We start from the raw sequence: 24,537 nt of genomic DNA, 5'->3' as shown, positions 1-24,537 counted from the left end.
ATACCAATAGAGCCATGACCATGTTACAGTAAGAACTGTGTTGAAATGAATGGATAGTGACACTGAATTAAAATTAGCCAACATGATCAGTATACAGTTTAGGTTTCAGAAAGTTATGACAAACGATATGCTTCTGTGAGAGCTAAGAGTTGAGAATGGCTTTGTATCGTACATCCACATGTATGTACTTTGAGGCAGCATCCGTAATGTCCAACAGTAGTCCATACTATGACTTGACATTATAACTCCAGACACAATGGATGTTGACAGTCCAAATGCCAACAAATGCCACCTTCGACCAATCACACCACCACCTGCTACCCTTGAAGTAGCCTACTCATAAACAACATTCCTCCCCTCAAATGTCTTCTGTGCACCACATGAGCCACACAGCACATTAAACCTCACGCAACCTATAATATATTTTGATATATCACAACACACCCTGAATCCACTGCAGGTTCTTGTATTGTTTCACATTTTGTTTTTCGTGTGATTTTCCTAAAGCACTAGCAATGGAAGATGTAAAATATGCCAGTAAAACTTATAACAAACCCAACACGCATTATTTAAGTTAGAAAATCTCTGTTGGCCATAACATTTTGGATGCTGTATGTAGGTTAGCCCTTCGGCCAAATTAGTGCTGTCTATCAGGGCTAGTCTGTATCACTTGCAACATATAGAGGGTATGCGCATGATGTCACAGAACACAGTTACGCTCACTGAGTGGCAGAAAGACAAGCAGCAGCGTTAGCTTGAATCAGCTAAAACACAAAAAACACATCTAAAATGGGAAAGAGTTGGCCCACTGGTTCTTTGGTAAGCAGTTAGTATCACTGTCGAGTCCGACTGCCTTTAATTTGAGCAAATAATCACTTGCTTTACTCCCAGTTTGCAGCAGCCAACGCAGCCATGGTAACAGATGTTTTGCCACTCAGTCCAGCATGTTCCGGAAGGGGAAGTGACGCATACCCTCTATAGAGATGCTGATTTTTTATAAATATATTTTAGACTAAAAACCACCCTAATTATTTGCATATCAGGTCCTGAAAGTGTGGAACTGCGACAAATATTTATTCTAACAACTCAGTCTCAATTTCAGCATCTCCTAAATATGACTTTTCCCCCCCAGATTTATGAGAAAATGTTTTCAGTGCAGTTTCACATGTGTCAGAATTGGTCAGAAACCAGTATCACTATATTGGTAAAAGTAAAATAAGGCAGATAACAAAACAAGTTGCAGGAAAATGACACTAATAGAAAGATCATCTGGATTTCAAAGAATTGAGCTCTTCTCATCTTGGTGACTGATTTTCAGTTTATTTAGAGAAAACAGGATCAGACCTCATGAGCAAATATTTTTTGGAATGGATTGACTATTAGGTTATGTGTTTTGGTTCCTTTGTTTGATCTATTAGTCTTTTTTTCAGTGTCTAACAGCATGTGATAAGGAAGGTTCAAGAAATTGGATGGTGTGCTTCTTTTGCTAGTATCCTAAAGAAGTATTCTCAAGAACCTGGAATGAGATGGCAAGGTAGGTATTGTAAATGTAAGGGTGTAATGGAGTAAAAGTAATCTATGAAGAGTTATAGCACAGAGTACTGAACCTGGAGCTGGAGAGGTTTAATGTCACTTTGTAAACTAAGCAATACTGTCAGTACAAACTGTCCAAAACCAGATTAACCTGTATATACTAATAAATCCCTGGATCCAGACCAAATCTCCAAACACCAACTCCTTTCATCTAATTCCCGGGATAAGTGGAATAATTATAAATCGCTGAAAATGTATTCTTAATCTCTGGGTCAGTTTAATTAAGTCTAATAGATGTAGCCATTTAACTCAACGGAAACGCAGAAAACAGTGTTCACTGCTTTTAAATTTTCCACTGCTTAGATCGTTGCAATTGTGGTTTCGAAATCAATTTCAGATACCACACTTTGCTCTCCATTAAAAGGCTAAACACGACAAGATCAAAGTGCCCCGACTTTGCCATGCCCAATTGACCGTCTACCAAACCACTAGATGACAAGTCTCCACAGTCTTTACGCATGGAGGGCGCATGGAGAGTTTGCGAGCACGTGTGGGGGTTCCTCCCTTCCAGTCTGTCCGTGGCCTCCTCGCCCCGGTATGCAGATCCAAGACTCAGCCAAACCCTCCTGATCCCCTATTTCCCTCTCTCCACCTTTCCCATGAAGAAACAACCCGGCGTTACGTCAGAAAGTGCAGGGCAAGCAAGACTGCGTCTTAGGAGCTATTCGTAGGCATTGCTGCCAAACCCGGGGCTGCTCACGAGCTCACTGCAGCCAATGCAATTTACAAATCCAACTCTTTTAAAGCAGCAGCAGTATGTGGTAAGTCAATTATTCATTCATACTGTTTCATTTCCTCGCTGGGATTTTTTTTCTCACAGCTTTCTTCACATGACAGGTCTCTGTTGCTGGCACAATTGCGCAAAAAAAACCCAACAGTGTAAACAGTGTAAAGATAAAGAGTAGGCTGGTTTACCCTTTAGCCTCACTGAAAACACCATGACATGATGAAGCAACAGGGATTTTTGACGCACAGAGAGTTCTGCAGCATTTTTTGCATTTGATTCTTTGCTGATCTGAAAAAAACAACAACAATGCCCCACGCTCGAAATAGGAACCCTAGCCCCATCCCAGAAGTAACATGGGACACGGGATTGAAGGAGATGAACGAGACCTGGAAAGGAGCTATTGCCTGTCTCGGGGTGGCCGTCTTCTTTGTCATGACCATCGGGATCATATACTGGCAAGTGGTGGACCAGCCCAACAAGAACTGGATCCTCAAGGGGACTTTTAGCGGACTGATCTGGGAGAGAAGAACCCAATCGCTGGTCATACAGACCCTGACGGAGGACAAGACCTATGTGGAGATAGACGTCGGGAACGTGGGGAACCCCGACATCGAGGTTCCCTTCGTGAGGAACCTGTGCTGGCTGAATAAAACAGAGTTCTGCTATACGTGGGACTCGGTGGCCGAGGTGAAGATCTCGCTGGAGGTGAATGAGGAGACGGAGACGGAGTGTTACAGCATGACTTGGGCGCCGGTGCACTGTCATGTGGAGCTGAAGGTAAGGTTTCTCTGTGTGTGCACTCAAATGTCGCACTAAACACAGTCAGGCTCTTGTGAAAATTTTAGACAAAATGCGATGCGCAAAAAGCAATTGTTAATTGGCATGTGATTGCGCCGTGGCTGCTGTGATACTTGTGTACAATGTAAAACACAACGAAGACCCCTGGTCAAATTCCCAAGCGTTTTTCTCACACAAATCAGTTACAAGACGCTTTGTTGATGATGTGTTTGTTTTACATGGGTGATCTTCTACCTAAATCTGAACCACCACCTTATATGAAATTGTCAAATCACATGACTGCATTAAAAAACAAGTGGAAACTTCAAATGGAAATTAAATAAGTAACAGGCGTTTTTGCAGTGTGCAATGTGAATAATTTAATGTCATAGAAAAGTTGTCTCATTAAGAATACAGCAATTGAGGTGTGATTTTAATGTAATTTTGATGGTTTATCTCTGGTCGGATTTGTTGTTTTGAAACGTAATTAAATGCAAACTGACTGGATCTTACAGACCCCAAAAAATTAGTTTGCGTGATTCCCTCATCTTTTCTCTTTTTTTAATGCCCTCAATTTAACTCTACTGAGCAGAATACATTTCGTGTTAAATCTGCTTCGTCACAGTTGTTAGGCTTTTTGTACATGCACAGTACCTACTGTACTCCCCCCCCCAGCTTAATTATCAAAGGCATTTAACTATGGGGATGTTTGGGTAGGTTAATCTGTCCCCACTGGAAAATTCCTCGCCATAACTCCCCGTCATGTGGCGCGCCTGCACACAGAAAATCTTTCCAAACTAAAGTCGCCTTCATTTTTCTAATTTCCAAAATCCTGCCCGGTGCCTCTCAGGTGACCACTTGGCACCTGTTTTGAACCCCCTTAACACAGGCCAGATTTGCTAACATGACATAAATGAGCTCCCCGTTTGCGCATTTCCCCACCCCCACGTGTAAAGACGCTTTGAGGAAGGACAAGCTTTCTCTTAAAACACTTAGGCCATTCAATCCCTCCTGCGTGCGATGCTTTCTGACAGTCTCATGTACCAGCCATCACATACCTTCTTGTGTTCTGCATTTCTGCACTGAAGTAATAGTAACTTGCGCTGAATGTCAAAGAATCATCCATACTAATTAAAGTCAAATTCACCTTATACCTACTCATAACTGAAATTTACATTCATCGTTTACTTTTAAGTCTGCCTTAAGCATTCTCATGCTTCTATAAACTTTTTGAATTACTCACTAAATGTGTGTGGTGTTTTAGATGTGTGTTTGAGGGTTCCAAATAAAAAAAACCCTAACCATACCACTGAATTTTATTTATATATTATATTAGACCTATTCCTTTTCCAGTCAGCATCAATTTTTATATGTTTAGCTGCTGTTTCAGTCTTCACACTGTCTTCATTAAAGGGTGATTTTGGTATTTTTAAATCTCGGCCCTATTTTCACATATTTTGGTGTTGAAATGACTGATAGGTTCAACATTTTTTGGAATTCCTGCAGTAGATGGCTTCAGCCACACTGCAGCGGCTGCAGCATATTCCTTCGGTGCAATTGCGCCCTTAAAAATTACGTCCACGAAAATAAGCACTTTTTGAGTGAGGCTCTCGCTGTTACACCGGGTATCAACAACATCATGTAAAGGATCCCCACGGGTGACTCCCGGTGACACCTATTGTTTTAACAAGAAACAGGCGTTTTGCTCAAGGACAATTATCGCTCTGAAAACTCGTGAGAGGCAAGTTGTTGCAGGAAGATGACGTTGGAGAGAAGTGTTTGTTGTGTTCTGAAGCCATCTAATGCACGGATTCCAAAACTTTGTGCACCTACAGTCATTTCGACACCAAAATATATGAAAATAGGGCTCAGGTTTAAAAAAAAACAAAAAACACCGAAGTTATCCTTTAATGTTAACCTTCGGCTACGTCTTTCTGTATGTGTCTTTGTCTCTCACACAGTTTGTTTTTGTGTGTGGTTGCATGTGCATGTTCATCCTTTCAGGACTGCTTCTCCATGACCAATGTGTCATGGTACGGCGGAGCCAGTGTTCGGGGTCAGACCTGGCCGATCAACAATCAAAACGCCACCACGCAGCCCTTCGTGGTGAGTGATCTTAAGGACAATCCCTCTGGCTTTGGCTCTGCCCTGGAACGCTACTTCCTGGGCTCATCAGGTGAGTGGTCTTTGTTGGAATTAATCATTTATGTGAACTGAGCTTTACTGTTAGTGGAGACTATCTCATCAGCAAAAGTGAAGTCATGATTTTTTCTTCACACCTATAGGTCTGTTACAATAAAGAATACCATCATCATTAAAATGATGTTTTTCCACACCTGCCTTTTGTGCAGGGTTATCTGACCCTTCATCAGCCGTTTACAACGATACAATGTGTGTCATGAATCCCCATGAGGGAAGCCCTGTGGATGTTGTTGTGTTTTCTTAACCCCACCCCCTCAACCACGGGTTGTGTTTGAGCTGAGAAGAATGGTCCGACCACCTCCAGAACCAGTGTCCCCAAAACACAGACCACTGACTGGACAGGAGGGCTGTCCTACAAATAGAGTGTAACACAACACTGTCTATGGCATCTCAGTTTATTAATTTAGAGATTAGACTACAAAGGGAAGCAAAACACCTTTAGCATCTTAAATTAACTCTTAGGGATACTGGGGTAATTGCCTTTTGTTTCTATTAAAAGGGCAGGCTGGATGAGGGCCCTGCTGACTCTTATAACTCACCAGGTTATTTTGGGGGTGTTAAATTTTATCTTAGGGGGCAAAGGGGGGAGGCAGGGACCACTGGCGGATGTGAATGGTTAATGTGACTGATGAGGAACGTGTGTGTGTGTTTGTGTGGTAGTGGGTACAGCATTAACCTCTGGGACTTTGCTCTCAAGTTGTCTTTGTGTGGAGTTTGTTTACTGAGTTGCTGCTCACACTAACACATTTTTATCCTTAAAATATTTTTCGATAAAATATTAGTTTTACAGTCACACTGGCAACATCACAAGCAGAAACGCAAGACATTGAAAAACCTCATTGAGCGGCATCTACATCAGGCCAAAGGACGTGACATCAGCCAATGACACGATACAAACAATAATCTATTACGGCCTCACTGATTGTTAGCAGTAGTTTCAAACACATTCATGCACATACTGACAGATACAAATGCACACACACCCATACACATTTTGGGAAGTTATGTAACACAGTGGCAGGCATAACAAGAGAGTCACATGACTTAAATCCCTTTTCCACCTTGTGAGGGTACGGTGGTAATTATCAGGACCCCGTAACCCTTTGTTTCTCAGTTTAGCTTTGTACAGAGTGAAAAAACGCACAGATGAGATGAGATCCCAATGAGAACAACTGTTTGAACATTGCCAAGCAACCACTCACAGACACATACTGTACATAGCCCCAAACATAGCAAACTGATGCTCAGCGATGACAACGATGCTTATTGCAGCATTAAAGGTATATTTAACACGATATCTTGCTTTAAAGTTCAAGGATGTTTTTGTTTTACTCACTTAACATGCGCATTTGCCTCAGAGAGAATAATTTTTCACAAAACAAGTTGCAGTAAATCTTTCAGGACGTATAGAAATGTGTACTCAGCTGCTTTCCTGTTTAGGATCAGCTAAAATTATTACTGATAAGTGATGTTGATGAAGCTGGACAGGGCAGATCTTGGTCTCACTCTTCAAGCTTGTGAGTTAAAAATGAAGGAGACCTAACAACAAGTAGGTAACAATCAGTTAACATGAAACTCTCATCGTGGACGGGTCACATCCTTTTGTTACTCTCCTGCTCTGTAACTGAGCACAACCTGAAACTAATAATCTTGCGTTTGCCTCATTTATATTATTCGCACGTGCTTCAGTTTGTACTATACATTAACAAGGGGCTTAACCATCAGACTTGTAGGGTCCTATGTTGCAGGTAGCAATATGTTTTTATTTGAACTGCAGTGAGCCCCAGGGGGAGGATAGGCACAAAAATTAAATGTCAGACAATCCAACGATGCACTGCTGTTTTGGTGTTACGTTTTTCTATACACACCTTTCATACTCAGACAAACAGTTTTCATACATTGTATGAAACTAGCTTCTTGTCTGTTTTCATTTCATTTTTACCAGTGGATATAGAACAAGAATACAGTTAAAAAATTTAATTATGTATGTAAGTATGGATTCATTATGGCAGTAAAATGCCAGTATGGCAGACTAATAACCAACTGTCTGGTTATTACTTGCATCCACAGCAGTGTGCATCCTGGATGAGGACCGTGATTCGTCCCCTCATTTCAGGGGCAGGTATATGTTCTATTTGCAGTCTCTTTTTTTGTGGAATGCACACTGCACTGGTTACCTTGAATAGATCATTGATCCTGTATAAGCAGCCCCACGCTCCTGCAAAATAACCGTGCAAGCGTCTGTGCTCTCATGCACATCAGACTGGTTTGTTATGGCTCATTATTATGCTAAACTTCCAAACAGTGATAGCTTGAAGAGGCAGTGGACATTGACTTCTGTGGAAAGCTGAAACACAATGAAATCTCTCCTCTCTACACAACCAAACAGCCTCAGGGCCACCATTATTTCATCTGAAAACATCACAATATCCGACTGCTGCAGCTGCATTTGCCGTCTTCTTCTTTCCAACAGCTCTGACAAAAGCAGAATCTGAAGCGTTACATTTTAAATTGCAATAGATGACTGCGGCTGCGATGAACAGCATGATGCGGTACAGTCATAACTGTGTTGTTGTTGTGGTTAATAGTGGTGGGACAGGAAACAATTAGAGAAGCTTTTATGGAGAGAGAAAAAATCCACAGTTATGTGTGGATAGTAAACAGGATCGTTATGGGGAACTGTGAGTTTATGCAACCATGTGAAGGCTTAATCAGATTATTGATTTGTTCCTAGTTTTGGCAGTGAAACACTATTATTTTTGGACTTTAACTGACCAAAACTAATTAAATGCAGACCTAAAAATCTCTTACAGCACGTAAAATAAACATATAAAACAACATAAAAAATGAATCCTTTATGTACACTCAATGTCATTTCTGACCATATTTTGCATTTATTGTGTTTCCAAGTAAAATGGCACAAAAAACACAGCTTGACTGGATTGACCATGTTTGATAGTGGTCTCTAACAAACCCAATTTTAATGTACTTACTAATGTAAACATTGTTTTTAATCATTTTAATTGCACACAATGCACTTGTCTGTGCTTTGCACCGATAGGGTGCAAAAATGTTGTATGACGCTCCCACTGATCTCACAGTTTTACTCTAATGAGTTATGAGTTCATGCGAGAAAGCAGGCGTGCCTCTCTTCCACTGAGTTTCAGTCAGGTTAAAAAAGAACTGCAGTATGTTTGTTTTCCTAAAAACAGCTTTGTGGAAGGCAGAACTCCAGTGGTTCTACGAGTCACCACATGTGTCCTGTTGGTGAATTATTTCTATAATAATGGACTAACAAATAATCTGTTAAAGTATGATGCCTTTTCCCCTGATTCTGCTCTCAACAAAACAAATATACTGCAGTTGTAGCTTAATATTAGGCATCGCACCACTAGCCGTTAGTGATATTTTTGTTGTACATGCAAGACGTGTGTGCATGGGACCTGTCTTCACTGACTCTAGTTAGTCATAGGAGCACATTATAAATGAGGTAGGGAATAAGGAGCTGTGACGGATGTTACTAACCTAAGAGGACCCCTGGGGACGGTCATAGCAAAACGGACAGACTGAAGCATAGAGCGTCAGAGCAACAGAATGGCTACATGCTGTGCAGTAATGGCTGATATTATAGAGAATTGAGAAAAGAGAACAAAAAATTGCAAAGTAAAGAGGAAGTCGAAACGTAAAGCAGAGAGACAGGAGAGAAGATATATGCCACTGTGCTATAAAGTGACATTTGAGAGTGTTGCCAACTGGAGGAACTTGTCAGAGCCCCACCTGTCTTTATCCATACAAAAACAACTGGGCTACTAAGAACAGATTAGATATCACTGAAGCCACATCCTGCATTAAAACATAAGAAGGGACTCTCAGGGAGAAGCTGTCCTAAAGCTTTAAGGGCTTATTCCTACATTTTATTAACTGGAGGTCTTAAGGATATGATTTAAATGGGGTTTTAGTGAGCAAATGTTAGCAAAAATATTCTTTGATAAACTGTGCAGATACTTATACTTTAGAAAATAATTGCTACACAATGTCAAATCACATGACAGTAATCAGGTGCTGCCTGTTGGCTCGATACAATACTGGAGGGACTTACCACCATAGCAATGGACAGGGACTCGAACTGAAAATGCACCGTTAATTCTGTTAATACATAGATGCTGATCATTTCTGCTCTACAGTATCCCTTTAGGGTCAGTATTTAAAATGAAATAGTCCTGCATCAAATAAAATTGATTATAAATGAAATTTAAACCATTTAATCTATATGTGGATCTATTTGTTATTTAAAGTCACTTGAACTTTATTGTTCATTAGTATATTATATATACAACAACATCTTTACAGTGTCAGTTTAAGCCTTGTTCTGGCTTATAGCTATTTTATAGTATCTTGCTAAAAATCCCTCTGCTATAGCCTGCATGAACACAGCTCTGTTCAGGCAGAATATTTTTGTAGCACAGCTGTCAGTGTTTTGAATGAATCTGTAAAAATGATGGCAATTTCACATTTCAAAACCTACTTTAGCTAAATGATGGTCACCTATATTTCAGAGATTATAGTCATGCCACACCTTTGTGTGTCACACCTTTGTCATTATTATGTGGAAAGATCATAATAGCAAATTGTCAGTAGGCGAATCAGAACATTGCTGCCATTACTGAATAAAAAAGGAAAGAGACACATGGCTTTTTCAATGCAGGCATTATAAATAACTAAATAGTTAAAATGTTTATTTGAAATCAGCTATTCTAATGCGTAAGTAAAATAAGTAAAAAACAAATTGAGTACAATACAAAAAAAAAAATCTATCCATGTATGCATGTTAATTATCCACACACTGATATGATTGTATTCATTTGCTTATATTAGATTCTGTATCATCCTATTTGGAATTTTAACACGCAAAGTGCAGCTTATTTCCCCCTTTTTTTGCTTTTTATCACCCAAATATAAAACAATATGGGAGGTTAAAATATAAGAGCATGAAAAATTCTCTTAGTCATTTAATATGAGCATTATTCATCCTCAGAGGGCCTCATAATTTCGAAGTCCACCTGCAGATATATCAGACACATAGCTTGGCTCTCATCAAAGTTTCCCCCACTCATCATTACAAATAAGGGCTTGGAGAGATCCTATTTGTTTTCACAGCAGGTCGTTGTAATGAGTGAGTGTGATAGCTCCAACTTTGACATCACATAGCTCTCTTGCGCTCAGTCGGAATCCCATAAAAGTAATTTATCTACTGTCTTCATATCTGCCTTTCCCCCCATGCTAACTTTTACAAAGTAAGCATTGGAGATTCGAATCAGATTTCATTTCTGCAGGACTCATATGACTTCACAACAACTCCCCTATTAGACTGTCCCCTACACACCACATATACTGTACATGTCCAAATGTGGATACCCATTATCTCTCTCTCTCTCTCTCTCTCTGTCTCTGTCTCTGTCTCTGTCTTTGTTTCTGATCTCTCTGATGTTCATTTTAGTATAATGGTTTCTCACTATCTCCCGCTCCTTTTCCTTTCTTTCTGCCTCTGACTCAATATTTCCATGTGGGATCCAAAGAAATGATACTTTACTGTTCCTGCTCATTTGTTTTTTGGTCTCTCGGAGGGAACCAGCCAAGCACAGCAGACAAATAGGGATACAAGTTATTTAACCGCCATGGATGATTTTTTTTCTTTCAGATAATGATACTTAATCAGCTTTTTTGATATAATAGAAATAAAAAAATGTATTTCCGTTATGGTACTTAATGGTGAGCAATAGCAAAGGAAGCAAGACAGAACCACAGACAGAAAAATAGTCAAAATGTGAATGTTACTCAACAATCTTGAGTAAAAAACATCTGAGTCATACGCATATAGAGATAAATGCTCGAAATGTGGAGGCGGGCACGGGAGACAAGCTGTCCCAAAACACATCCGTGTGTTACTCAATAGGTCACCAGGAGGTCCCTGGGCAGCTGCCCTGAAACCTCGACTCTCCCGTCAAGTAAGAGGTGAAACACTTTAACAATGACTCACTTAGCCAACTGAAGCGTTGTTACAAACAAGCTGTCATCTCCTGTATGAGTGGCTACTGTATGAAAATCATCCCACAAAACTTTCCGCTATCGACCTCCTACCTAATAGTTTCCATCAAGGACAACAAGCAAGACACAGTAGAGAGAGACTTTTTAAATGGAGGATTGATTGATTGATGGATTGATTGAGTGCTTTTGTCCACTGATGTAATACAAAACATACAACAACACAACACGAAATCAGTCAGTGGTGTCAGTTACTTAATACTGAGCTACCTTGTACTGCAAGCATTTGTTTACCTGAAATAAGCCAAAATCTATCATTTAGGTTGTATGAGAACATTAGCACTGAACTACTTTAGCAGTGCGCGACTGAAGTAAAAGAAAAGGAAAAGAAAATCATTTTAAATTGCATTATTTATATTACTTGTGTGATCTATTGTTAAACAGAATGAAAAATTTTACTTGGGTAATTTGTACAGAACACAGTGTCTCACACTAATAGATGGTAGGACTAGAGCAAACAAAGTCTCTTTAGTGTTTCATTATTTTTTCAATAAGTCGAATTGGAAATTTACTACCATGGCAAGCTCCCAGTTTTGTGGCCATCACAACTTTCTTGAGGTTGGGCACAGAAACTAAGTTTCCATTGTTAAGGAAAAGCATGCCAGAAAACACACACTTGCAAGCACACGCACACATACATATTTAGCGTTTGAATGCACCTTCTATAACCCCAGTCTAGTGTGCACAAGTGTCATAAATAGTATAGTATAAATATGACAGGTAAAAGAGTGCAGCCCATCTGGTCCACAGCAGCAGGGAGTCAGGCGGCAGCGTTTTTCCTCCAGGCCAGCCATTCCCATAGGGCCTAGAGGTCACATTAAAAACTCCCTGACCCATCAGAAGGTGCATGGGGTCACCTCTGCTACCACCTCTAGACGTTTAGCTCATACCGAGCGAGAGGCAGTGCAGAGCCTTTATGGCCCTAAAAGTCCTGCTCTGTTTTTCTTGGAAGTCCACGGTTTCCCATTAAAGGAAGTGTGTGTGGATGTGTGTGAGAACACATATATATTCACGTATGTAAAGAGGCAACCCAAGGTTGCATGATTGGTATGTTCACTCAACAGCTGTAAAATTGAGGCATGTGCGTGTCAAATCGTTCAAATCTGCCCAATAAACTTATTTATACCTTTCTACTTATTTCTGTCTGCTGCTTTGAAGTTGAGCGGATACAGTCGGTCAGGCATATAATTTTGCTTTTGAGAGCTAGTGGAAAATATTTCAGGGGAAGCTTGGCATGTTTAAGGAACTGTTCTAAAAATAGGGTCCCCCTTTAACTCCTGGGCACCCCACCTTGGCTGTAACTCAAGGCCTCAAACCTGCTTCACTTTCTTTAAATAACACTTATTGATTCCTTGCTCCCGTCTGGTATATGCATCTAGAGGTACTCTTATTCAGTCAAAGATATGTGTCTGTGTCGTACAGAGTGACGCACTTGCGTAAGCAGGGTTAGAAGTTCATTTTCCATCAGTACATCCCCCATACTAAAAATGCATACATACATGCAAAGTGCTTTGAGTATGTATAAACACATAAGACAGGATTTAGCATATTTAAATATCTAGTTCAAATCTGCATGTTTAGTCAAAGATGGAAACTCAAGGTGCAGCTGTTTTGTCATTTCCTTGAGGCCCTGCAGTGTCATTTCTTTTAAACATTAAATATGACTCAAGAAGGCATGCTTGCAAACTTAAACTCCACTTTCCACCCCGTGTGCACTTTGGTAAAACACACTGTTTGCAGCCTGCTGTATCTGCACATCATTCTACAAGGCTGCTTGGTGTCTGGTGTACTCTGGTCGCCTCTATTTCCACTGCCTGCATTCCACCTCCATCCTTCCATAAAGCTATAACATTTTCTCCTCTGTCCCACTTTCTACTCCACTTTATATGTACAGTATTGAAATGCACAGTTTCATGGCATCTTTGCTTTATTAAAAATGAATTGATGCCCTTTTATCCCTTGCGATTTAAATATATAACAGCTTTTCTAGCAAAAACCTGCATTTATCTGCCATTATGAGTCTTTAACAGGCAGTCGGGTGGTGACCTTATACCTTGTGAGAGGCAGCTGAGGAGCTACGAGTATCTCTTTGACATTATCCATTGCGAACACGTGAGAATTACCCTGAGGTTGAAGGATCTTCACCAGGCTTTATGCAGTACTTGAATACTGATCTCTGAAACTATTAATCTGATTATAAACCGTTACATGAGTTTCCTGCCTGCTCCTGGTCCCTGCCTGCATGAGAACAGTAAGCCCATTGAAACTAGAGAGGGTGGCAGAAGTGAGCCAAGCTCTTAGCCTGGGTTCTCAGACTGTCTGCCTTGCTTTGGAAACAGGTCTTGCACCCTAATCTGTTCATTGATCAGCTCCAAATCCCAAATCCCAGTTTGGCTACTTTGAGCAGATTGTGCAAAAACTGGAGCGACAGTGAGTCTGGGTTGAAGGCTCTGGTCTATATGGGCTGGGTTCTGCTGACCTGAGATGGGACAGATCCACAGCAGAGCAGAGTAGAAGGTAGTTAAGGCTGGGAGGGAGAAGGTGGGAATCCGGACGGGTGAGAAGTGGTGAGGATAGGGGATAGGGGTAACTTGAGAGGGACGAGGCATTCCTTGCAGGGCAGCTACATCTGTGGACACAATTATCCGCTTCGCATAATCTCATCATTTCACGCAGCCTCTGGAAGGTCATATATACGTACAGTAGAGATTTTTAGAAGGCTAGAGTTGTCTCATTTAATCACAGGTGTTCTAAGTTCGTCTTCCATGCTGGTTTTGTCACAGAGAGAGACTCGGAGATGTAAGGATGAAGTTCATGGGTTTTTTTATGTTCTGAAGAAAAAAACAAATGAAAGCATACGTTCATATCCAAGACCAATGTGACTTTCAATATATATACCGGTTACCTAACCCTTCTTCTATCGTTGTGTAGTGTAACTTACCTACTTAGAAGTTGCCAGCAGTGCCAGGGGTAAACTCATCTAACTGCATACTGCCATATCTCATTCTAGGTGGTGTTTTTCTCACATCTGAGTGGAGGGATATCAGCTGACACAGCCCACACTCTACCTCCCACAACACTCCATCCATCATCCTGGTCTCAGTAACACTCATATATGTCATTCACTCATGTCATAAAAGATGAATCCGCAACGGACCTACACTACCTTTTATTGCTTTGCGTCAAGGCCCACCTTATACATGTTTGAAGCAAAGACTATTTTTATTGTTATGATTAATTCTTTGAAGTAACAGTTCTGAATTTCTGACAAGTATGATATGGGGAACTAACATCCCATACCGTCTGCTTCCTACCACACAGGTGTTGCTGTGCTTGTATCTCCAGATATTCCCCTGCAGCTGGGGGTGGACAGTAGACAGCAGTTCTGCCTGCAGTCATTGCCCAGTATGGAGCGTCTCCCTCTGCAGTACACTGTGTGTGTGGCCTACGACATGAAAGCTGCTCACCAGGAAGCAGTGCAGCAACTCTCCCAGCAGAGCAGGGAGCTGCCCAACATGAAAGCACTGTGGTTAGTTCAGTTTAGATTAAGATTAGTGGAGATGAGGATTTCCTTGCCTCGTTTACTTATCATAATGCCAAGTTAAACAGTAGTGCATCTGTTGGGTCTAGTGAGCACTGACTGAAACTTTGTGGGGGTTTAGGGAGTCATAAATATCCACCCATGTCCCTCAGAGCAGCAGGTTCTGTATGATCGCTCTGCGTGTCCTATAGGCTGCCATTCTGGAAGCTGCTCACCAACGTGGATTCAGGGCCGAAGGTGGAGAGGGAGCTGAGGACCTTCTCCAATCGTCTGAGGAGACACCAGCTGGGGGAGGGAGTCATCAGTCTCAATGAACATTCCACCACCCTCCTCTCTGACACGGTACATGCGCCTCACCGCCATACTGCGCTGTTCTGTCTTTTACCCCCAGCCTCAAAAATTTTTGCAGGATTTTGCGAAGGCAGACCTGCACTGGAGGCACTAAAGAAAAATCTCACTTGGAGTTAAACCTCAAAGTGACCGAGCCAGAGAGTCATAGTTTTATGTTAGATTGGAAGCAAGGGAAGATGTGAGTGAAGTGATGTAGCTAATAACCTCAAGCTTAATGTTCTTCCGACTATGTGAAAAAAAATACTTTCATCTCAAAGGTTGTAGCTATATAGCATCTCACCATTTTTTTCCTATATATCAGTGCTTCTTTAAATGTAAACTACTGAATCAAAGGGCAAAAATGTGATAGAGAATCCACCTAAAAACACCACACATTTGACAAAAATAAAAAAAAACTGCTAACAGACAGATGTTGGTTCAATCTTCCCTCTTTGGGTTACGCCTAATGACCAACCGGAAACACACAAATTCAGAAAGTAAAATATCACTTCATTGGGCCTTTCACACTCTTTATTTTTCTTCTCCATTCAGATTTGTCAATTATGTGACACTTTGAAGAACAGTGTTTCCTTGGCTCTGTTCATGTAAATTGAACTCAATCTGTGAGACATTTGTACCTCCAGAGAAGCTGTTCCTTGAATAAGGTTTGTATCTGTAAAGGTATCAGTGTTTAACTCTCTGTCCTACCCATGGAACCTCATTAGCATACAGGATAAACTACATAGTATACAGTGCAGTAGCTAACTTCCATACACATCTCTTTTAGTATGTCCTTAATCGTTCTTTTATTCATCCTCTCCGCATTCACATAATTCTTGTGACATGTAGCTGCAGACTTGTAATCCTCCTCTTCAACCATCTGGGCTGTGAAGCTGGTGAGGGTTCACTGGTCAGAGACTTAAAGGTGGTCAGGGATAGAGATAAAAGAGTTTTCTTAAGTAGATTTCCAGAGTGCTGGAGACAAGTCGGGGAGTGAAGGAGGGAGGACAGGTTCACTGAAATGTCACAGCGTAGAAAAAAAGATGGTTTACGGCTTTACCTTCATATTGAAAACTTTGTTTCCCTGAGGGCAGACCACTCTACCCGCAGGGCACTTTTTGAATGATATCTCAAAGCTTGTAAATGTGATATATCACGCTCACCTAATATGTTTCAGGTGTTCTAAACTTGCTTTGCATATCTGGTGTGTTTTTGTTTTTAATACAAAAATGGCAGGTGATTTTCTTCTAGTCTTTGCAAGCCGATGTTTATTATTGTTTCACATTTATCCAGTTACTTCCCTTGAATGTTGTTGGGAACTGCCTGGAAACAAGACCAGCAGGAGTTCAGTCAAGTGAATTTAAGTCAATACCAGGTGATATTCCATTACAATACAAATGGTTGAGAGAAGACAAACAGAGACTCTCTCAACTGATTTCAGGTTGCTCTGAATGTGGTAACTGTGGGATGGTGAAGAATTGGATGTGTTGAGATTAGAAGGGATTTCAGCCAAGACTAACTTGAGTAGGTGTTCCTGACCCAGCATGATGCTGTGATCTGACCCAGACCGTGCAACAGAAGAGGAGGCAGAGGAGTTTCTATCCAGCAGAGAGGCATCTCATTATACAGACACAATGCTTACAGTACGTTCCCAGAACTAGCTCTATTTCAGAAGGCGTAAAACGAGAGGGAGAAAATGGGAGGAATAACATTTGAGTTCATGGATGCCATTTAGTGAACAAGAGTTTCCTTCCCCCACAATCAGAATGTTTTTTTTTCTGGTACATCAAAGATATTAAACACCCGTTTTGTTGGCTCTACACCTCCCAGTCCCCCTCCATAAGTGCCATAAAGACCCAGCCAAGCGTACAGTGCTGCATGGAAACTTAAGGAACTTGACGTTGTCTGTGACGTGGAACTCTCTAACAGAAGTGTGACTTGCAACAACGGTAAACTTTTACAAGTATTCATAAATTATCAGTCACACTACATCTTTTCTTTTCCAGTGCCTTTATTAGTTTGGAAGGACTTTGGAAGGTAAATTTGGGTTATTATTTGCCACGTCTCTAAACTTATTCCTGAGACACTAAATAATGCAGCTTTTCACAAACCTAGTTTTAAAAAAAAGACCAGAAGCTAGCCTATGTTTTGGCCTATTTTGACCTATTTTGAATTTTCTAAAAAATTAAATATGTGCTAATACCTTTCTACCCTTTCTTCCCACAGCAGGTTCACCTCCTTGGGGTCAGTCTTTGTATTCTTAAAAGGTTTTGTTTCACGGTTATGTAATCTGAAATCTCTGTTTGACTTTGCCCTGTAAATTCCAAAGGGATTATGATATATGATAAACGATTCTGACAGAGGTAATGTTTTCACAGCTACTAGTCTGCAAAGCAATGTGCCCACAGGAGAGAGATCAGTGCGTCAGTTATGAAGCTATTTGTCACACTGGTTTATGAAGATTTGAATTGTTACATTAGTGCATCATACTGTTAGGTAAATTATTTGGATGTAATGGAGGCAGTTATTGTTTCAGTTATTGCTAGATGAAGCTGTTATTAGGCTGACTTACTAATGCAAAGTGTTGACATTTCTGTGAATGCAGTTAGTGCATCTCTCTGTCTGTCTGCAGGACCACGACTACCTCAACAGTAGGAAAAGGGGGATGTCCAAGAGACTGACCAGGGACCTCCCACTTGTCAAACTTCTTAACATTTCCATCACCCTGTCCCCTTTCCTGGGCGTGGGCACCACGCAGTTCCACACCTCCCTCATGGATGGCACCGAGGCCTACTGGCTCAGTCTTCCCTCAGACCCCCAGGGACAGCTGGTGAGTAGAGCACTGTCATGATCCTGTAAAGTGCTAAGCTGTGTTCACAGTCCACGCAAGGTTTCTTTGATTGCATTCAGGCCACTTCCTCTACATTGTGATTGGTCCATTCACAGAAAACATATTCCAATGTCTAAAACACTGAACTTTCCACAAGTTATAAGAAAACTCTACTCTTTATAAAAAGAACACAGACAGAAGTTTTTCCAGAGTGAACTCTTTCCATCTGCCTGTGTCCAATCACAGTTTGATAAAAAGCAGTAGGGTACAGTGATGTGAACATGGCCTAATCATAGACTGTATAAATCCAGAAAAAAAAACATTATTGCAACAGCAGAGGCACTGTGACCAAAATAGAAAATGACAATAGTGTAAAATAAACTCTGATAGAAAATCCAGTTACTTTGTCTCTCAGATCCCTGTGATGAGTCACTGGCGAGGAAAGTTCTGTGTAAAGCTGAATATCACCAACCCAGGAGCGGTGAGCTGGTTCCTGGACAGAGTGGGTTCCCTGCAGGTCCATTTGGGGATGGAGTATGTCATGCTGGAGGGAGGAGAAGGGAATCTGTTTGAGGAGCAAGCCCTGCGGTCACCACAGGCTCTCTGGGGAGACAAGTACATCAGCCAGCTGGCCGACCTGGCCACAAGGATAGGAGACTCCACCATCGTGACAGCAGGGACACGGTAATGCCCTCAAGCATCTTGTTTGTATGCTCTATCAACTACCACTGTTTGTAAAGAGGGATAGTTTACATTTTGAGATTGCTCCTTCTGTCCCCATGTCTTTTTAAAGCCTGCTTCTGCTTTTTGTGATGCTCTTTGTGTCTCAGATCGAGCCACAAGCCTCTCTTTGTGAGGATGACCCCCTTGCTGTCCGACTGGAGCCCAATGGGCTTGAAGGGCATCATTCCCTCCCTGCTCCACCACACTCTGCTGGGATACAACTTCCTCATTCCTGATGCAGTAGGTAATACCACAGCCTATGGCTCACTTTTCTCACCTCTAACAGTATTGTTACTGTGCTTAATATTTTGCTGTTACATCACATTTTAAAAAGATTCTTCACTGTTTCTCAGAAAAGTGGAGAAAGAAAAAAAGTGTATCACTATAATATTCCAAATTCCTGTGATGGCAGATCACAGCCAGTTAAATAGCTGATGTCTATGTGAGAAAAGTATTTACTTTGAAGTGGAGAAAACAGAGCCGTCAGTACTACAGACAGGATAGATGAATTACACTCGGACTGTTAATTTTGTATGTGTATAAGCCAGATGCAGAATGTTACAATACCTCAGAGAGTCCAAAAATAAACTAATTAAATCATTTTTACAATGATTACACATTCATTAATCAATGACAAAATATGTACTGTATATTTATTTTAATACGGAGAAATCAGAATAAAAACTAATTAAGTAGTCCATTGTGCCTTCTTTTCCAGGCCCTTACAACAAAGTGACATGATTCAAATATTTCATTATTTGAACACAAGAATATTTCAGTCGTCTCAAGGCAGGGGTACACATTATGAGGTTGTACAGTTCACTTTGCCCACACGTCTCCACCCAGGATCTCACCCAATTTTGAATCTGCCAATTTTTAAAAAGCTAAAAGAAGAAAACTTTCTCTGCCTCTGCCCATCTCTCTCTCCCTCCAGGTGGTACTCTGTCTGGAGACCTGGTCACAGACGAGGAGTTGTTCATCCGTTGGCTGGAGATCACAGCATTTCTCCCTGTTATCAGCTTCCACACGCCACCTTGGGTCTTCGGAGAGGACAGGGTATGCAAACAGAATTTGATGTAAAAAAAATCACATTACAAACTAGCCAGAGCACCTCACGCACCCTGACACACTTAACCCAGCAACTTTTTCCTCTTTTTTTTGGCCCACCCTGCCGCCCTGGGCTGAGATGGCTGTCATTACATCTTCATCATCCACATTAGATGTAATTACAACAGCAACACCCTAGCAGGTTCACGTTCTTTTCCAGGCTTGATAACAAGATTTTGTTTCACTTGTGTAGATTTAGAGTGGAGAGATCATGTGAAGTGACGTGTGAACGCTGCAAATTAAATGTTCTTAAAGGGAGTGGGAGATTATCCCCCCACCCGAAGGAGAGGCAGGACTAAACCCTGTCCATCTCCGTTGGAAATCAGGAATGTACTGTTCACCGTGCACAGCAGGAAAACAAAGCCTACAATCTCAGAGAGTCTGGTGACAGATAATGATACTTTGGACAATGCGGGACCCAGGCTCAGGTTCTTGAACAGACAAGCACTTGCTGCTTCTCAAGATGGTGAAGGCTATTTTTCCCACTCCGCTGCTCTTCACTTCTTCCCTCAATAGGAGCGATTGCTTGGCCCCCTACCAACATCACCTGTGGTTTAGAGTCCATCTGTTCTGAATTACAGTCCCTCCTCTAGATTTACGGTTCACTCTCACTCTCGAGAGCCACTTCAACAGGAATGATAATGAATTTGAGGACAAGTCTTGGAAAAATACTTTATTGTGGCAATTAAGATTTCCATGAGTAACTGACAAGTGTGACAGAGTGGGAGTGATCAACTGCTTTTTTTTTCCACTAGGAGAGGACCAAGGCAGCAAAATATACTGGTTGTGACTCGTGTTGCGTGACAAAGATAAAAATAGGCCTTTTGGACAACTAGACATTTGACAGCAGCAATGTTTTCCATTTTGGTCTCTTGCATGGCCTTCAATTTATAAACTTGGATGAAGTGAGACTGGGAAGATTTTAGAGGAGAATAGGCTGCTGCGTTACACATAATAAATAAGTCTTTTTATTCTGTTTTACTGTACTTTAAATGTGGCACACCTTTATTTCCAGAACGTGTGATACTTGAGTCAGTCATAGACAGGTCACAGCAGCGACTGCATTGGAATCAAATAGCAATAAAACCTCAAACCCACACACATGCCTGGCTTCTCAATTAGAGAAAGATCCATTCAAACCCAGGCTGTGACTTCAAGCTCATTCCTACAAATGTTCCCATTTCCCAACTCATAAAAATAAATTTTTTATAGATGCGGTCAAGTTTTGTTTTTGTCACGGGACACTGAAGAGGATGTGACCCTTCCAGGAATGCTGGAGACAGTTTGGCCAGAGGGAGACAGGAGAAAGACTTGGACAGTGTTGAACTACAAAGTCAACAATGAGTCAGTTCTGTCTGCATGTCTGTGCGCAGAGATGGCATAAATGTCTTTTGCAGACCTCACTGTCAATATTATTCTAGTCCTTAAATCCTTGTGGCAGATGATTCAGTTCAGGAAGGAGCTTGCTTTTTTTTATGTTGGTTTCAGTTTCTCAGTTGCTCCAGATTTCTTGAAAATGTATTTGACTGGATATTAATAAAAGACATAAGTGGTTCTGAAAGAAAGGGGCAGACCATGACTCTAAATACACTTCTTCATAAGCAAACTTTTATAATGACAAGATCAGGTCCTGGTTATGAAAATACAGGATTATGCAAAAGTACAAATAGACTATTACACTTGTAATCCTCATTATGTTTATGTTCTTCTCTCCATAGCTGCTAAACCTAACTCGGACCTACATAGCAAAGCACCAGAGGGATGTGGTCCCACTGATAGAAAAGTATGCAGAGGAGTGGCAGATGACGGGAAACCCCATCTATCGGCCGATGTGGTGGCTCAGTCCCAGTGACCCCATGACCTTCACCATCGATGACCAGTTCCTCATCGGAGATGAGGTGACTTAATGATGTTCTGATGGGAAAGGATTGAGTTCCCTCTGTCAGCATCCAATGTACTTGGCATCCAATAGTGTATGAACCCCCCCCCCGTTACTTGATGTCTTGCTAATTAAGTGTACTATCTCTCTGACATCTGAATTTGTTTTACCAAACTGATGTGTATGTGTGTTTCCAGGTCCTGGTGGCACCAGTGGTGGAGAAGGGAGCGGTGCAGAGGGATATTTATTTACCTAATGGAGGCTTCCAGTGGCAGGACAGCCAGAATGCTCAGGTGTTTGATGGGGGGACGTTCTTACAGGACTACCCTGTGCCCTTGGAGGAGGTGGCTGTTTTCTTACGGAGAAGCTGAGTCATATGACTCATCCTTTTACTTTTTTTTAATCAAATTCTTTTTAAAAAAATACTTGTGCTGTTCTCAACTTGCACTTTTCCACTAAAGACCATTGACCCTGTCTCAAGGCCCTGTCTTGAGATGATATGTCGAAAGATTTTTTTTATATACCTGCACTTTACAGTTCAAAATGATTTGTGTGTTGTTTTTTCTTTGTGACAATGTTTTTTTCTTCCTTTTTTAAAATGTTACTTGGTTTTACCTCTTGGCTGATTTGTTTTCGGACTTTTTGATCTGTTATGCCTTCTTTTTTCTTTTTTTTTTTGTTCATATACAAGTTCCGGAGAAATCTGTGTGTTTACATACTGCATTTCTACAGTCTTTAAATTTTTAGTTGCTGCTGGCTCTCTTGATAAGGAGGAACAAAGCAAACCCCTAGTTTGCTTAAAAATAATCTGAATCTCTCAAGAAGACCAAATGAAGATATAGAAGGACAAAGGAAATAGTTTGAAAGGGCTTTTTTGGGGAAATGCTTATTGGGAGGAAATTAGCTCAGAGAAAAAGCCTTGCTCACTAATCGGAAAGGCTTTTACTTGAACTTATCAGGCCAACAGGCTGATGTTTTATGAATGTATCTCAAGTTATGGTTTGTCACTGCTTTACAGAGTCATCAGACACGCCAATCTGTCACCCCTTAGCACTTATTCTTAAAGTAGTTTAACTTAATATATCAACATACCACTCTGAACATGAGGCCAAGCCTCTGAAGTTGTAACCCTGGCTGTGTTTGAATTTAGCCTTTACTGTCTTGCTAAGCTGCTGAAGTAAGGGTTTTAATTGGGCTGCTCATTCATTTTTTTACTAACTCTTTCTGATGCTGTGTTGATCTGCGCTTTCATGAATGCACAATTAAGTTCTACAGAAAGCCTTGTTGACGACACCACAGAGGTTGAAAGGAGATTTTTAATAGATGGTTAGACATGTTGGGATATATATGGATATATGAATGTGAAGCTACTGCCGGTTCGCTTAGCATAGTGTAAAGACTGGAAATACAGGGAAACAGCTAGCCTGGCCCAAACGTAACAAAATCTGACCACCAGCACGTCTAAAGCTCACTAAAAGGTTATATCTGATTGGTTTATCTGCATAAAAATGAACTATTGTTTTAAAAAGGGTTACGTGTTGGACTATTTTCTTGGCCAGAAGCAATGACTTCCTCCAGTTTCCAGTTCTTATGTTAAGCTAGCTGTCTCTGGGCGATAGACTTTATATATTTAGTGTACACACAAGAGTGGTATTAATCTTCTCAAGTCTCAGCAAGAAGGCGGATAAGCATGCTTCCCAAAATGTCAAAGTACTCCTCTAATAGGACGACACGGGAAAAGAGCACTTCAGACCCCGAAATACATACAAACAAAGCTCTCATAAGAAATTTCTATCGCAGCCTTCTTGATTTTTATCAGAAATTGTTTTACCTGAGAAAGTTTACCTGACACTTAAAGTCACAGAGGTGCAGTGGCCTCTTAAACCCTGATGAGTGATTACATTTCTGCCCTCATGTATACCTTCAGTTAGCTTACTGTCTGGACTGTCCTTTTAATCACATCCACTTCAATCGCTTGCATTATTTCAGTAGCGTTACTTATGTAAGATATTTTAAAAATTTGGTTTGAACCCTGACTAAATGCTTTAAGCAAATGATATGTACTTTGTGATTATATTCTAAACTAGCCCATGGATACCTTTACACCATGATGCATTGCTATGTACAGTTAGTTGAGAATGCTCTGGCAGTGCTTTTCTTTTATTAATTTGTTCCTCACAAGACAATCTTAGCTGGCCAGCAGTGATGATACAGACTCTGAAACCTTATCACTTAGTGAATGCTTTACCACTAAACTGACTGTGTAACTTTGATCTAAACAAGTTTACTGTATCACCTCCAATACTCAGGTCTACTGAAGCTTATCACATCACCAAATGTCTTAGTGCAACGCAGTATGTTGTGAACACATCAACGTCTTAATCTCTCCTAGAGCTGAATGTACAATGGACAAACTGTGATTTCCCAACCGAGCCCTTCGTGTGAAGAGCTTTTCCCGTTCTAATGCCTTTATGGAATGCTGTGGTATGTTCACGTACAATTTGCGGGAAGAGCTTTAATGTGTTATTCCTTCCCTCTACAGACCGAGCGAACCATGTGCCTTAATATGCCACTCTTAAATCTGGACAACACGAGTGTCTGGATTATTGCAGTATCAGCAATGTACATATTACGATGACTGTGCCATTACAAGTGTTTTTTCTCTTCTGTAAATCAGAGAACTTAGAATGATAACGTTGCAATAAAGTTTACATTTTCTTACTTCA

The 24,537-nt window shown here is 40.9% G+C and overlaps 1 protein-coding gene across 3 annotated transcripts; it reads left to right on the top strand.

The window, feature by feature from the left end:
- Positions 1-2,065: 2,065 nt before the first annotated feature.
- On the top strand, positions 2,066-24,537 carry si:ch211-236l14.4 (SITS-binding protein). 3 transcript variants are annotated; one of them, XM_046038415.1, is made up of 12 exons: positions 2,066-2,354; positions 2,431-3,097; positions 5,102-5,273; positions 14,723-14,930; positions 15,134-15,284; positions 17,499-17,516; positions 17,905-18,102; positions 18,518-18,786; positions 18,933-19,069; positions 19,760-19,881; positions 21,651-21,830; positions 22,009-24,537. In XM_046038415.1, exons 2-12 carry the CDS (start codon positions 2,627-2,629, stop codon positions 22,180-22,182), a joined length of 2,100 nt encoding a protein of 699 aa, XP_045894371.1. In that variant the 5' UTR covers positions 2,066-2,354; positions 2,431-2,626; the 3' UTR covers positions 22,183-24,537. The 3 variants fall into 3 exon arrangements, with proteins under 3 accessions (XP_045894371.1, XP_045894372.1, XP_045894373.1); XM_046038416.1 differs by having other exon boundaries at positions 2,066-3,097; XM_046038417.1 differs by lacking the exon at positions 17,499-17,516 and having other exon boundaries at positions 2,075-2,354.

Source organism: Micropterus dolomieu, linkage group LG22 (genome assembly GCF_021292245.1).
Source record: "Micropterus dolomieu isolate WLL.071019.BEF.003 ecotype Adirondacks linkage group LG22, ASM2129224v1, whole genome shotgun sequence".
Classification (NCBI taxonomy): Eukaryota; Metazoa; Chordata; class Actinopteri; order Centrarchiformes; family Centrarchidae; genus Micropterus; species Micropterus dolomieu.
Note: the sequence above shows the minus strand (reverse complement) of the source record. Positions and strands in the feature narration are given on the sequence as shown.